The sequence below is a fragment of the Gracilinanus agilis genome, chromosome 1, assembly GCF_016433145.1.
Source record: "Gracilinanus agilis isolate LMUSP501 chromosome 1, AgileGrace, whole genome shotgun sequence".
Classification (NCBI taxonomy): Eukaryota; Metazoa; Chordata; class Mammalia; order Didelphimorphia; family Didelphidae; genus Gracilinanus; species Gracilinanus agilis.
In genome coordinates, this window is record NC_058130.1 from 304,047,478 (window position 1) to 304,063,786 (window position 16,309).

A 16,309-nucleotide genomic window follows, 5' to 3' on the forward strand; every position below is an offset into this window, starting at 1 on the left:
ATCTGTCTTTATTTGAGCAGTGTTTTGTAGTTATGTTCATGTAGTTCTTGTGTGTGTCTTGGCAGATAGACTCAAAACATTTTTGTACTGCCTGTAGTTATATTAAATGGAACTGCTCTTTCTACATTTTCTGGTTAGGTTTTGTTGCTTATAGAACCCACATGTCCATAGAGAATACATTCCAAAAGACGTGCTGTGGATCACTAAAACAACAGATATTAGCAAATATTTATTGACCCTATATAGATGTACTTTCTCCCTCCATTCCTGCCTGTTCCACTAGCTCTACACTTCACTACTTTACACGTACACACACACGCACGCACATGCACACACACGCACACACACATGCACACGCACACACGCACACGCACACACGCGCATGCGCACACACACACACACACACACACACACACACACACACACACTTTTAAAGAGAAAAATCAAAATTGAAAAAACCAGAAAGCTAAAGAGACTTCCAGTGTGCTTCACAGGTGCTTCAAAGTTAACCTCAGATATGGAAACCACGAATAAGGGGTGCCTGCTGTATATAGAAATGCTGACAATTTATGTTTTATCCTATATTCTGTAAATTTGCTAAAGCCGTTAATTATTTCAACTAGTTTTTTAATTGATTCTCTAGAATTCTCTAAGTAAATCATCACATCATTTGTAAAAAGTAATTTTTGTTTCCTCATTGCCTATACTTATTCCTTCAACGACTTTATCTTGTCTAATTGCCTTAGCCAGAATTTCTAATACAATATTGAATAATAAAAGTGATTATAGTAATGTACATCCTTATTTAATTCCTGATCTTATTGGAAATGCCCCAAGTGTATCATTGTTAGAGATAATGTTTGCATTTTAGATAGATACTATTGATAAGATAATTTTAATAAGAGCTCTGTTTATTTCTATTCTTCATGGTGCTTTAAAAAAACAAACTAGAATGGGTCATTGGCTTCTTAAGATTTATTTTTGTCATCAGCTTTTTCTATAATGATTGAAATAATTATATGATTTTTATTGTTTTCATTATTGATATGGTCAATTATGCTTAGAATTTTACTAATATTGAACCAGCCCTGTATTTCTGGTATAAATCCAGTCTTGTCACAATGTATGATCTTTATGACATTTTTATAACATCTTTGTTAATATTTTATTAAAAATTTTTACATCAATATTCCTTAGGGAAATTGGTCTATAGTTTTATTTCTCTGTTTTTGCTCTTCCTAGATTAGGAAGCAAAATCATATTTTTGTCATAGAAGGAAATTTAGTAGTACTTTCTCTTTACCTATTTTTTTCAAACAATATGTAGAATTGGGATTATTGTTCTTTAAATGTTTGTTTTAATTTATCTAGTCCTAAGATTTTTTTTCTCCTTAGCTTTCTTTAGAGAGCTCATTTATGGATTTTAAATACTCTTTTTTAAAAATGGGATAATTTTAGCATTCAATTTCTCTTCTGTCTTGGCAATTTTTATTTTTATAAATATTTATCCATTTCATTTAGTTTTTTTATTACCATGTTATTGGGAAAAATAGCTCTGAATAATTGCTTTAATTTTATCTTCTTTGGTGATATATTTACCCTCTTCATTATATTGATAATGACAATTTGATTTTTTTAATTTTTTGAAAATCAAATTAAGCATGGTTTATGTATTTCATTTCCCTCAAACAAACTAACTCTGAGTTTAATTAATTAATTTTTTTTTACTTTCTCCTCTGATTTTCAGAATTTTTATTTTGATATTTAATTAGAGATTTTAATTTGTTATCAATTTAGTTTTTTTCTAGTATTATGTTCAATTATTTGATCTATTCTTTCCCTCTTTTACTAATGTACACTTAGATATTATTTTCCCCTAAGGACTGCTTTGGCTGAATCCCACAAATTTTAGTATGTTGTTTCATTATTGTCATTATCTTTAATGAACTTGTTGATTGTTTCTGTGATTTATTTTTCAACTCACTCATTCCTCAGGATTAAGTTATTTAGTCTCTAGGTAATTTTTAATCTATCCTTTAAGGCCTTTATGGAATGCAATTTTTATTGCATTATGGTCCCAAAAGAATAAATTTAACATTTCTGCTTTTCTCCAAGTTCTCTATATCTCACTAATGAAATACCATTTTTGTGGTCATTTCAATACATACAAAAATGATTCATTTCCCTTTATTTCAGGAAACTATAGTAATGGCTATTACCACCCAAATGTACTATCAACACAGGCTTCCTAAAAAGAATATTTTTGAAAAAGGGACACAGTCTCCAATGGAGGACCTAGGCTCTGCCCTTGACCCTGTCCTGCTAATTAATTACTTGGATGGATCTATAGGAAAATGTTTAATAAATTTTTCAATGATTGAAAGATGAAATAGATAATGGATACAATAGATAACAGCATCAGGATCCAAAGATATCTCTACAGGAAGAATAGTGAGCTCAGTCTAGCAATATCAGAATAGAGTATATAGAGTAAAATATAAAGCCTTACACATAGATGTTTTGTTTAAATCAAATATAAAAACTGAGGCTGAAGACTATAAAATATATGTTTTAATAGCAGTCCATATGAAAAAGATAAGTCAGCAGTGGATGATAACTTCCATTGATTTAATAGACATATACTATTTAATTTGATAGGAATAATAATTATATTGTAAACTGTGTAGGTCACAAAATATTTGAAGAATTATGTTCAGTTCTATACTCCATGTTTCAAAAGATCTTTTGACAAATTCAAATGAGTTCATAGGTTGGTGACCAGTTCGAATTAAGCCTTATTTAACTCATGTCAAATAAAGAATGATTTAAGGATATGAGAATACTAATGAGGGGGAGAATGAGAGTAGAAACAACCAAAATTATTAATTATGGCTATGAAGAATAAGAAAAAATACAGACTAGCTCAATTTCCATTTTTTATATTGTTTAGTGTATCAATCGAATACCATAGACATAGTGTATTTGAATTTCTTTAATAGTTTTGATGAAGGCTCACATAATAATGGGGATTAAGTGCCTTACTCAGGATCACACAACTAGGAAGTATCTGAAGCCATATTTGATCTCAGGATCTCCTGACTGCAGATCTGACTCTCCATTTGCTAAGTCCTCTAGCTGCTCCCTTTTATGAATCATTATTGATAGAATATCCAGAAGGTGCTACTGGACTTTTTTAGTGGCCAAATTTTAGTATTAAAGGGCATGATCTGGAAGTGACTCTAGCAGAGTAGACAGAGAAGTGCTCAAATGGGAGGAAACCAGGACAGAGTGGTGTCAGAAATGAACATTTCTAATAGGAGAGGATGAGGATTGAGAAAAGGCCATTGGATTTAGAAACTAAGAGATCACTGGCAACTTTGGAGAAAGTAGTTTCAGTGGAATGATGAGAACAGAAACCTATATTTCTAGTTAAAAAAGAATGTGAAAAAAAGAGAGAGCAGAGGCACCCATTCTAAATGGCCTTTTTCAAAGAGTTTTCTGCCAAATGCAGAAGTGATATGACCAATCAGTCAAGAGAGAGACAGACAGAATGAATGATAGATGAGTTAACAGGTGATTAACCAAATCCAGAAACTGTTGATTAATGGGTCATGTTTTGCTTCTGTGTGTGTATGTGTGTGTGTGTGTGTGTGTGTGTGTGTGTGTGTGTGTGTGTGTGTGTAACTCTTACCTTCCAATTTGCTGGATGAGACAGGGAAGAAATGGGATCACTTGAGCAGACAGAATGGTTAGTTTTAATAAGGTGAAATGCCTTCTCATCTTGTGAGACATGAACAAAGGGAGGAAATAGTGGCAGAAAGTATTTGAGTGATGGGAGGTGTAGGAGTAGGGAGAGAAGGTAGTTCATGATGTAAAATTCTTAGCTAAGAGGTTATGTTAAAGTTATGTTATGGTAAGGAAGAGCTCTGCAATGAGGGTAATGAGTTGATAAGGCAAGAATAGAAGCATTGCCTTGCTAAAGTGAGAACCCAGGTGATGTTGTGTAACAAAAATCTGTAGCAGAGGGGGCAGCTGGGTAGCTCAGTGAATTGAGAGCCAGGCCTAGAGACGGGAGGTCTTAGGTTCAAATCCGGCCTCAGCCACTTCCCAGCTGTGTGACCCTGGGCAAGTCACTTGACCCCCATTGCCTACCCTTACCACTCTTCTATCTATAAGTCAATACACAGAAGTTAAGGGTTTAAAATTAAAAAAAAAAAATCTGTAGCAGATACAGTCAGAATGGTTGCATTGTTTTCTCCACCTTCATTCACTACAAAGGTGATAAATGGTGAGAGTAATCCAAAGCTGAAAATTGGAAGAAAATAATTGATAAAATGATAAGGAATTCAAGAAAGGAAGAAAAGGTAGAGTTGCATTGATTCACCAAAGAGACAATTTGGGGTAAAAAAATGACTGATTCAGACAAGGGAGATGATCTGGGACAGAATTGAGGGGCAAAGGGATTCCAGATCATGATGCAGACAGAGTAGGAATTTTATAGGGTAAAGCAGAGATACAGGAAAAAAGCCAATAGGTTATGGTCAGATAAGGGGATTTTATAATTCTTTAACATGAAGGTAATTTTAAAAATGTAAAAAGTCCTTTATAGGGACAGCTAGGTGGTTAAGTGGTTAGAGAGACAAGTCTGGAGATAGGAGGTCCTGAGTTCAAATGTGACTCCAGACACTTCCTAGCTGTGGCCCTTACCACTCTTCTACCTTAGAATTATCATACAATATTGATTCTAAGATAGAAGGTAAGGATTTTTTTTAAAAGCCCATTGCATATATACAAAATTGAGGGGAGATGTTTATTAAGAAGTTTATAGGAGAAAAAAATAAGGATTTTAATAGACTACAAGATAAAAATAACTCAACAGTGTGATATATGTGAATTGAAATAGTTAATGCATTCTTAGGCTGCATTAATAGAGGAAATAGTGTGCATAGCCAAGGAGGAAATAGTGAACCTTATTAACTATACCTCTAAAAAATCCTCGTAACTATATTGACATCTCTTTTCATGATCCTACCTCATCATCTCCACTTTAATGGAATTTTCCTATGATATTCTTACTTCATATCCCTTAAATGGTCATGATTTATTTATGGCCAAGGATCCACCTGTATTTCTACAGACTCTTATGTGACTATTAAACTCCAATAAGTTCCAAATCAAAGCCTTATTTTAGTTTCTTTGTGAAATTCCCTAGTTTACATCCTCACCATTCTACTGAAGGGGCATTTTACTGTCTGTTCATGGAAACTGTTACTTTACCTAGTCATAGTTCTATTATTTCTTAATTTCAGTAATCTTGTGACATTTAGATTATAGATCATATGACCATGTAGCCTATCTACATCATTTCACTATTGACAAAAAGAGCAAATGTAGATAATATTTTCCTATTTGCTTTATAGAATATAATTTCTAAGCACTAAGCATTTTAAATGAGGAAGACTACAAATTCTGTCCAATTCCTCCAGATCTTTTAAATGGATCAAAGTTTCTGCCTTACCTGTTTTCTTCTAAATAATCCACACATACCCAGAAATTTAATCTTCCAGAAACCTACCACCTATAGCATCAAAATTCTTTAGATATGCAACAAAACAAGTTATAATCCTTTCAAGGGAAGAAGAAAGTTCCTTTGTTCACACATGCTTTAGTGTTTACTCTGGGTACTACCACATTAGTCTAGATATGCTTGACTACCATGGATACACTAGTGTTGCCCATTTGTTCATCTAAAAAAAGATTTGATGCTTTAGAAAAACCCTGTTTTTGCCTTTTAATGAAATACAACTAAGTAAAATATACTGACCTGAGTGGTTAAGTATTTCAAGATGGCATCACCTCCTCAAAGGGAGTAAAGAGGAGTGTCCATCAACTGGGGAATGGCTGAACAAATTGTGGTATCTGTTGGTGATGGAATGCTGTTATGCTGGCAGGAATAATGAACTGGAGGATTTCTGTGTGAACTGGAAAGACCTCCAAGAATTGATGCAGAGCAAAAGAAGCGGAACCAGCAGAACATGGTACACAGAGACTGAAACACTGTGATACAATCGAATGTAATAGACTTTTCTACTAGTAGCAAAGCAGGACAAATCCAGGACAATACCAAGGATTTATGAGAAAGAATGCTATCCACATCAAGAGAAAGAGCTGTGGGAATAGAAATGCAGAAGAAAAACATATGATTGATCACATGGTTCAGTGGGGATATGATTGAGGTATTGGTGTTAAAAGATCACTCTATTGCAAATATGAATAATATACAAATAGGTTTTGAACAATGATATGTGTATAACCCAGTGGAAATGCTTGTCAGCTCCAGGAAGGGGTAGGGAAGAGAGGTGGGAAAAAAAATCACAAATCATGTGACCATGGAAAAATACTCTAAATAAATAATTAATTTTCTAAAGAGAGTAAAGAAATTGAAATCAGCTAAGTAGAAGATAATGAATAGTGATATTATTCCTATCAGAGTATTATAAATTTGGACTATAGGTTGGGAAAAGATCATGAAACAAAAATTTGAGGAAACTTCATGAAGATATGATGGGGTTTTAAAAATCTGTCCTAAAGGAATGAAGCTCACATCCAAAAGTTCACTTGCATATTACCATCACAAAATGAAGAAACTTCTATTAACTTTAATTTTTTACTTTCCACTTCCAGTTCCTCTCAATCTTTAATTGCACTAAATAGGAAAAAGAAATATATGCCTCCTTCTCTATGTCAGATTTCATAGGTACTGGACAATAGTGAAGTGTCTTGCTTCACTTCCAGCCATGGGCTACAGAAGGAAGATTTGGATGCTCATGTAATTAACTCTAAAAACCTTTAGAGGGTCACAAGAAAGATAACAGCTACAAGTAGGATTCAAATCAAGGAATCTAAGAATGAGTAGAGGTTAAATCATTCTGATTACATTCAAAGGGGAAAAAAGGCAGCACATAGTAAAATAAGATGCTGAAGCTATTCACATTTTATAAGACAGCTTAAGAAAGGTCCATCCTGTTCAGATGGTAGAGTGAGAGAAAAGACTGATATATATATATATATTCTATTTGTATTCTAAAGTAGAGAATTGACTCTCAAGGAATCAAACAAGTATGAAAGTGAGAAAAGGAAGCTAGATACTCTTTGTGACTTGTATGGGATGTTGATTATTATACAGACTATTATTTGAAAGGTAGATTGACTGAAAATATAAATTTTCAGGGGATTTACATTTTCTATTCTGCATGGGGACATGAACCAGAAAGAGTGAATTCAGATAAGATTCGGCCTAGGTTCTAATCACTACAGACTTGGCTCATGAGAATGATGTGTACTAAGTGTCTTTGGTTATAAGCTGTGATCTGTCATTAAAAATATATCCACAGAATTAGCAGAGGTAGTTGTTTTGGGAAGAAGGGTATAGCTATAAACTTTGTAACTGAAGGAGACAAGAAGATTCTTTGTGACACTGAGATTTTTTAAATAATAAAAGTAGAGGAGATGCCAGTGAGTGTTACTGTCTTCATTTAATCCTTGAAATGGCATTGAATTTTCCATGATTCCATGATTCATTTTCTCTCCCTCACCTCTTCCCTACCCCTTCCCAGAGCTGACAAGCAATTCCACTGAGTTATACATGTGTTATCACTTGATACCCATTTCCATATTATTCACTTTAGTAATAGAGTAATCAAAACCCCAAATCATAAACCCATATAAACATGTGATAAATCATGTATTGTTCTTCTGCATTTCTACTCCCACAGTTCTTTTTCTAGATGTAGATAGCATTCTTTCTCATAAGTCTCTCTGGATTGTACTCAATCATTGCATTGCTTCTAGTACCTAAGTTGATTACATTTGATCATTCCACAGTGTTTCAGTTTCTGTGTATAATGTTCTCTTGGTTCTGCTCCTTTAACTCCACATCAGCTCATGAAGGTATTTCCAGTTCATATAAAAATCAAGCAGTTCATCATTCCTTTGAGCTCAATAGTATTCCATCACCATCATACACCACAATTTGTTTAGCCATTCTCCAATCGAGGGACACCCCCTCATTTTCCAATTTTTTGCTACCACAAAGAATGCAGTTATGAATATTTTTGAACATGTATTTCCCCTATTATCTCTTTGGGGTACAAATCCAGCAGTGATATTGCTGGATCAAAAGGCATGCATTCTACTAAAGCCTTTTGTGCATAATTCCAAATTGCCTTCCAGAATGGTTGGATCAAATCAAAACTCTACCAGCAATGTATTAGTGTCCCAATTTTGGCACATCCCCTCCAAAATTTATTATTTTCCTTTACTGTTATATTGGCCAATCTGGTAGGTATGAGGTGGTACCTCAGAGTTGTTTTGATTTCCCTTTCTCTAATCAGGAAGGATTTAAAACATTTTCGTGTGATTATTGATAGTTTTGATTTCTTCATATGAAAACTGCCTATTCATGTTCCTTGACCATTTGTCAATTGGAGAAGGGCTTGATTTCTTGTATATTTATTTGACTTAGTTCCTTATAAATTTGAGAAATTAGACCTATGTCAGAGATTTTTGTTATTAAATTTTTCCCAGTTTGTTGCTTCCTTTCTAATTTTGAATGCATTGATTTTGTTTGTACAAAGCCTTTTTAATTTAATATAATTGAAATTATTTGTTTTACATCTTGTAAATGTTCTCTATCTTTTGCTTGGTCTTAAATTCTTTCCTTTCCCATAGATCTGGCAGGTATACTAGTCTATGTTCACCCAGTTTACTTATAATTTTCCTCTTTATATTTAAGTCATTTACCCATTTTGAATTTATCTTGCTATAGGGTGCGAGATGTTGATCTAAACCTAATTTTTCCCATACTTTTTTCAATTTCCCCAGAAGTTTTTATCAAATAGTGAGTTCTTGTCCCAAAAGCTGGGATCTTTGGGTTTATCAGACAAAGAGCCAGCAAAATCCTTATCAGAAATTTACTTTCTAGTTTGGCAGAAATGTTTAATTTAGATATAATTTATCATTTGATAATATGCTTGTAGAATAAAGAAATAAATGACATATGAAATCAGCCACTTATGTTAAATGAGCATAACTAGCTCTCTTGTGTTAGTAGACTGAATAGGAAAGACTTGAAATGGACAGTTTTTGGAAAGCAATTTGTTTAGTATTGCAACTATTCAATAAACTAATTAGTGCTAAGTTTGAACTGGACTCTGTGTCTAAGTCCCATCAAGTTATCATAAACTATAGAGGGCTCAATCCAGTTAAAATTACAATATTTCAGTGCATTAATTTAGCTTGAATATTCAATAATTTGTGTATTTTTTAAAAAAAGCTATAATGTTGAAGCAGATGGTTAGCAGCTGACAGAATGAAAAAGACATGGCTTTTGTGGCATTTCAAGAAAACATCATTCAATTAATACAAGTGGAGAATAGAAAAGTCATTTAAAAAAATACAACAAAGAAGCTTTTAGTCAACCTTGACAGAAACTGTTTAAAAGATAGATTCCTCTTTGGTCACCTTTTAATCTCATGAACCCTTTCATGATACATGGAAGCTCTTCATCACTACTATATTTCTCATTATAGCTTAAGGGAAGATGATAATATATATGCTCTGGGAGTTTTTGAAGAAGTATACTTCTGCTGATGGATCAAGAACTGTAGACTAGAAAAAAGTATCACAACTCCTCAAAACTCTCAATGTTTATGACAAGCAAAATAGACATTCTAGTTGAGCTACATGGGGTTAGCAAATATGGCGGTGACTTATAGAGTGTGTGTGTGTGTGTGTGTGTGTGTGTGTGTGTGTGTGTGTGTGTGTAAATGGAAGCAAGTCCATCTTGGAGTTTATTCATTAAATACCATGATTGGCTCTGAGAAAATAATTTTTAAAAATCTTAAATGATTTAAAATTTTTAATTAGATTTAATGAAATTAGATTAAAAATTCTGCTTCATGCCTCTCCTTTTAAGAATCATGTACTTATTACCCTCTCTACTAAATGGATTTAAGTAACAGCAAATATAACTATAGGCAGATATGTATTATTAGACAACCTTGTGGCACAGTGATTAGAATGCTGGGCTTGGAGTCAGGAACACCCTAGTTCAGATCCTACCCCAGACACTCACTGGTTTCATGACCCTGGGCCAAGTCACTTTAACCAATCTCTTCTAGTTTTCTCATCCCTAATATGAGGGTAATAATAATACAGACATGATTGTATGTTGTCACATGATTTAAATGAGGAAATATATACATTTTGCAAGCCTTAAAGTAAGATATAAAATGTGTTTGCTCAGGTGCCAGAGCCAACAAAATGATATCCGTCTCACAGTGCAGATCCCTACAGAGTTTAAGAATTTGTAAGGTTATGGCAGTTAAGTTAATCATTGTATCCCCCATTGTATTTATGATCAAATGTGCCAGAAAACATTTTTATATTTTTTAAAATTATGAAACATAGATTAATAAATAAAATGTAAAATAAACACCATGATCATGTCTGCCAGCATATGATGGGTAGCTCAATTGATTGAGAGCCAGGCCTAGAGATGGGAGGTCCTAGTTTCAAATCTGGCCTCAGACACTTCCCAGCTGTGTGACCCTGGGCAAGTCACTTGACCCCCATTGCCTACTCTTACCACTCTTCTGCCTTGGAGCCAATACACATTATTGACTCCAAGATGGAAGGGAAGGGTTTAAAAAAAATAAGAAAAAGAAAAAATGACCATAGTGATGTAAAGAAAACAAATTTAACTGTCATTTAAAATCATTGGCATCCATATTATGTCTGGGAATGCAAAAAAGATATCTACTACATTGGGAAGACACCTGTGATAAACGTATAGGATGAAGAGGAGGCATGTATATATTGTCATCTAAATTCTTAGGATAGCATCAATAAGGTCACAGATTCTTTGGAATTTTTATGTATTTCGATCTTTTTTTGTCTAATTTGATATAAATCATCCTAAATTTCTCTAAATTCTTCATAGTCTTTATTATTTATGATCATTTGTTTGGTTGCTCCTTAATCTATGGCTATACAATTGTGTTTTTGGTTTTTAATTATCATAGAAAGTGCTGCAAATATTTTGACTTCCCTCTGACTTCTTTCTGAATATACCAAGTAGTGGTATCTTTGGAGCAAAAGGTATAAAGATTTAAGTTACATTTCTAACATTCTAACACTTCTAATCATTTTCCAAAATGGCTGGAACTAGCCAGAAATGTATTAGTATGTGTCCCCAAATAATAAATTTTCCTTTTTTATTTGACAAAGTTTTAGGTGTAAGATGAAATTTCAGAATTGTTTTAATTTCTATTTTTTTCATTATTAGTGATTGGAAGTATTTTTCATATGACTGTTGACCATTTACATTTCTTCATTTACATTTAATTTCATTTTCATTACTTAAAATACATTTACATTTCTTTTGATTTGTTATTTACATCATTTTACCAATAGTCTGTTAGGGAATGATTTTATATGTAAGTATTGTCTCTATATATCTTGGTATCAGATTTTATCAGAGAAATTTTATGCAAATATTTTTTCAAATTGACTATTTCCCCTTTATTCTTACTTCCATTTGTTTCCTATTTGTCATTCAAAGCACCAGCATTTAAAGTAGTTAATGCCCTTGTCCTAAAACAACATGCATTCACTAACAGTGGTATATATGAATTCAGATGCTCCAATATTTCATCAATATGAACACTTCCTCCACTAATACATATATAACAACTCCTTTATCAATTAGGTCACCATGGAGATTTTGTATGGCTAACAAATGTATTATCTTGTGATGCGATTTTCCAAACTGCTCTAGGATGGACTTCAAATGATAGATACAGATTCCATCAATTGAGCCTATACTTAGTCATTTTCAATTCAATAGATGTTCTTTGTAGTTATCACCCTTAAAAATCTAGAGTACTCCCCAAATCCCCATGAGATATTGGAATAGATTTGTGGAGTAATTGATACTTAAATTATGATATAAATAGTAATGGCTAATGAAATATGGAAAATAAAGATGTCAATCATTATTTATAATTTCTAGTTTTTGTGGGCATGTGAAGCAAAACCTTAAGTCCCATTCTGAAAGAGTAAAGCTTTGCATATCAAGTTAAATAGAGCTTACTTAATGTTTTAAACTCGGAAATAGCCTTTATTAGAATTTATAATGAACATATTTTAGAAAGTAACACCATCATCCCTTGTTTTCATGTTGAACTCTATAAGAAATCCAAGAGCTATGTAACTTTCATATAAATGTGCACCCATTTTCCTTGAAAAAAATTAGGGTAGCTATATGAGAACATAGATATTTGTGAATAAAATGCATATATTTAATTTTGTATAATAAATGGAATCAAGTCAACAAATATGATATTCACAGAAATATTTTTTACTATAATTAGAAACTTGAACTGATCAATGCATTTCTTTTTTATTATTATTATTCAGGTATAATGTGTAAAGTAATCACTATCCTCTTCAATGTTTTTGCACTAATGTCATACAAGCCTCCATCAGACACAAGTCAATCATTGCATTCAACCAATCAAGAGGATGATCAAGGAATGAATCTTGAAACCAAGACTTAAAAAAATACAAAAAACTGAAGAGAACATTTCATAACTGAAAGATAGGTGTGTTATAGCTGCATGGTACAGCTGTAATTTTGGGATATTATACAAAATGTATATTATTTTTATATAATTTATTTCATATATTTAACAATTATATTTTTAGGTACATGCAGATTTTATTTTGGGCTAAAATGTAATAAAGTAGATTGTGTACCCATTAATTACCCCCAAAAACTATTAGCAGTTCCAAAAGATAAACATATGTGCATTATGGTGAGTAAAAGAGAAGCATAATCTTTTTGGGGTAAGGGGAAAAAAGCACTATTTGAGCTAAATAAAGGAGACAAAAACAACTTATCAGTAATTAACAATTTTGAGTACAAAAAATTGTTAAAAGTACCATCAAAAAGTCCATTTCATTGTGTAAGATTTATGTTTATTTTAATAACTGTTCTATGTGTGATATAATTATACATCCTTGTAATTTAGATCAATTTCCCCCCAAAAAAAGATTATCTTTAAAATAACACATGAATGTAATATATTATGCAATTTCTAATTAAAATAACTTCAATGTATGATTTCATATTTTTTCTCCTTTTGCTCTAGACTGGCCTTCTTTCTGAGGCTTTCTGTGAGTCATTGGTCAGTCTACAATGCTCATTTCAATTTTCTTTTATCCTTTTAGTCATTTTTCATTTAATATGAAAAAAAAAGCTAGTTACTTTTACCTTGATGTGAAAGTATTTTTCTTTAAACAACTTGCTGATATCCCTGGCTTGTAATTCTTATTTTAGTGTTGTCTTTTAAAAAATTAATCAGCATATCAAACTTAGAACTTCATGAGTGAAGTACAACCATTTCCAGTGGATAAAAAAATGTCTATACATTTTCCAAATGTGAAAAGGTTTCTTAATCTAAAATTTGTTACACAAAAAGGTATTTTAAAACATTTCATGTAAGAAACAATAAACTAGTTTTTGAATATGGTACATAAATTAAAATCATATTTGAATTGCCCCAGTTTTTCAGTCTTTGAAAATAACATCACTCTTCTGTAATCTAAAAAGTATCCCATGGCTCAGGGAGGGAAACATGAAGTCTTTCTGCTAGTGAATTGCTACAGAATCCTTATGAATACCCTGTTAAAGGTCATGGCTAAGGTGCCTTGAGTACGGAGTTGGTGATAGAGAAGTAAAAACACTTCCTTTTACTTAGATCTTCTCAACTTCAACCAGGCTAAGCTCAGAACAAGCTGAAGAGCAGAGAATTCTGCTTCTTCTAAAATTCTATATAATTTGTTCTTGTGCGCAAATTTGTCTAATTTTATACTGGTTAGTCAATTTTCATAAATAAATAAATTCAGCCTGTTATGATGACTTTTAGAAATTTGAATATAATAATTTTTGTATGTAATTTGTATACTATTAATCTTTAGGTATTCATAGAAGTATTGACTAGGCATTGATTCTTTTAGAAAATATAAGTGAATCTTAAAAATTCAGATGGTTAACAAATGTATGGAAATTTTTATGACTGAAATATGAGAAAATAATAAAATTCTGGATGTTTATAAAATGTTCTTTATAAAGAACACACGTGAATTTGTTTGTCAGATAATTTGAGTTACCAAGGTTATATGATAAAATATATTGATTTGGAATTTTGGGGGGCATGATTTGGAATTTCTATTTTTTCCAAAGACAGTAAAAGTTTGGCCTTGATTAATTTGAAATAAATTAAACTGATTTTTTTTTTCTACTCTGACATCTGACTAAATCAAGTGAAGAAATCTAGTGAGGAAACTCTCACTTGCCAAGGTATATCAACAAGTGTTCCTCAACTGAGAGTCTTGGAGAGAGTTTGATTTGCCCAGGATCACATGTCTAGTAGTCATTTGAATACAATTTTAGAAGTAAGAATACTTTTGAAAGATGCATTCTAATAGGATCCTATATTTGAGATTTAGTTTAATTTTAAGGCTGTCTCATATCTGTGATGTTACTTAGTTGTTTCTTTTTCCCTCCCTTCTTCCAAACGCTCCTCAAGTAGGTGTACTGTCTCACTGGGTACATAGCTCACAAGATTATAGTTACAGAGGTGGTAAATACTTTAAAAATGATCAAGCCTAACTCAATTATTTCGCAAATGAGAAATCAGAATCTCAAGAAAGTAAGGAATTTGCCCAAGTTTATATGAGTAGCAAATTGAAAAACAGATTTGAATCCATATCTTCTGATACCAGAGAATTTTTCTATTGTACCTTGCCATATTTTTGTATCATTGTCTATCAGACTAAGCTATACAATATTAACTCAAGAATTTCAGAAAAAAATGAGGATATGCTGAAAATTCAGGCCAGTCATAATCAATAATGGACCGAGGTTGCTGGTAAGTAGCATAAGCAAAATATGTACCTAACAAAAAAGAGATTTTCCTTAGAGAAAACATTTATTAAATCTTCTATTCACCTTAGCTTTAGAGGGATTGTTCCTTTCTGGCCTGGATATTATTAAAATTTTAATTTAAGTCAAGTACCTTAAAATGTTTTAGGTTCCCAGTAAGGCATAAGGTCCTATGCACAGAAGACATGTTTTTAAGGTAACTTAAAGGTCACTACTCTCTTGTTTATCCCAGTACCAGAGTTAATGCTACAATTTGGCTATACTAACCCTTACTATTCCTGGCCACCAGCTAGAGCATCCTTCTTCCTGAGAGATTCAAGGTGGAAGAGAGGGGAAAGATGATATCAAATTGCTGCCCCATAGAGGTCTCTACTAAGGGACTCCTCCCCTATTCTATAGGAGTTAGCTAATGACTTTGTCACCCTCATCTAGGATCCCAGGATTGCCACTAAGTCATCTTTAAGTGATCTTAGATCACTTAGGTGAATAAATATACATTCACCTCAATTAGGCAAAGACATTTTCATCACCACAAAGAAAGCCACCTCTCAATAATTCCATCCTAAGGAAATAGATCACAAAGTTAGTACAGAGCACAGTATGGTAGGTCAGAGACCAGTGATACAGATATGTGCTGGAGCTTTCTCTTTCTTTGTTAAAAAAAATGAATAACTATTTCTTTAATGATAAATCCCCACTTCAAAAGATGAAGGAACCAACAATAGGAAATTCTTTCCTAAGTCATATTCTGACCAGAAGATAGGAAGGAGATGATTGCAGAGTTGTAAATGATGGGAATATGGAGGAAAGAAACAGTCTCTTATGAGTTTGTCATAGAGGAGAAGAAAGCTGGGAATAATTCTACATGCTCCTAGACTGGGAAAGAAGAGATATCAGGGGTTCAGAATAAGGATCATTTGGACTAAAATTGTATAGGGGAAATAATCCCAGGAGAGATAAAAAAAAACTTTAAAAAATAAAATGCTGAAGGTACAAAGAGAATCATTTTTTTAAGAGAAGGAAAGAAGGGAATTACTCAGAAAGCTTCATGAGGATACATAGAGATCACCAACCAACTTAGATTTTGTCCCTCACCCCAACCCTGACATATGTGTGTGTGTGTGTGTGTGTGTGTTTAATTGATAGAATTTTTTCCAAGTATTTCAGTCCTTCTCTTTTTTCTCCTCCCCACACCACAGAAGGAATCATCATCTGGCAAACCATTATGTACATATAAATTGTCATGTTTCCACTTCTCAGTTCATTATCTGGAGGTGAACATTCACAGTTATTCTTCAAA

At 32.7% G+C, this 16,309-nt stretch overlaps 1 protein-coding gene across 1 annotated transcript in view; it reads left to right on the forward strand.

Annotated features, from left to right (window-relative positions):
• Positions 1-12,619, forward strand: part of LOC123251194 (solute carrier organic anion transporter family member 4C1-like) — a 113,828-nt gene extending 101,209 nt beyond the window's left edge. Inside the window, exon 12 of the mRNA XM_044680390.1 lies at positions 12,480-12,619. Coding sequence (XP_044536325.1) covers positions 12,480-12,619 — 140 coding nt within the window. The remainder of the gene's footprint in view (positions 1-12,479) is intronic.
• Positions 12,620-16,309: the final 3,690 nt, after the last annotated feature.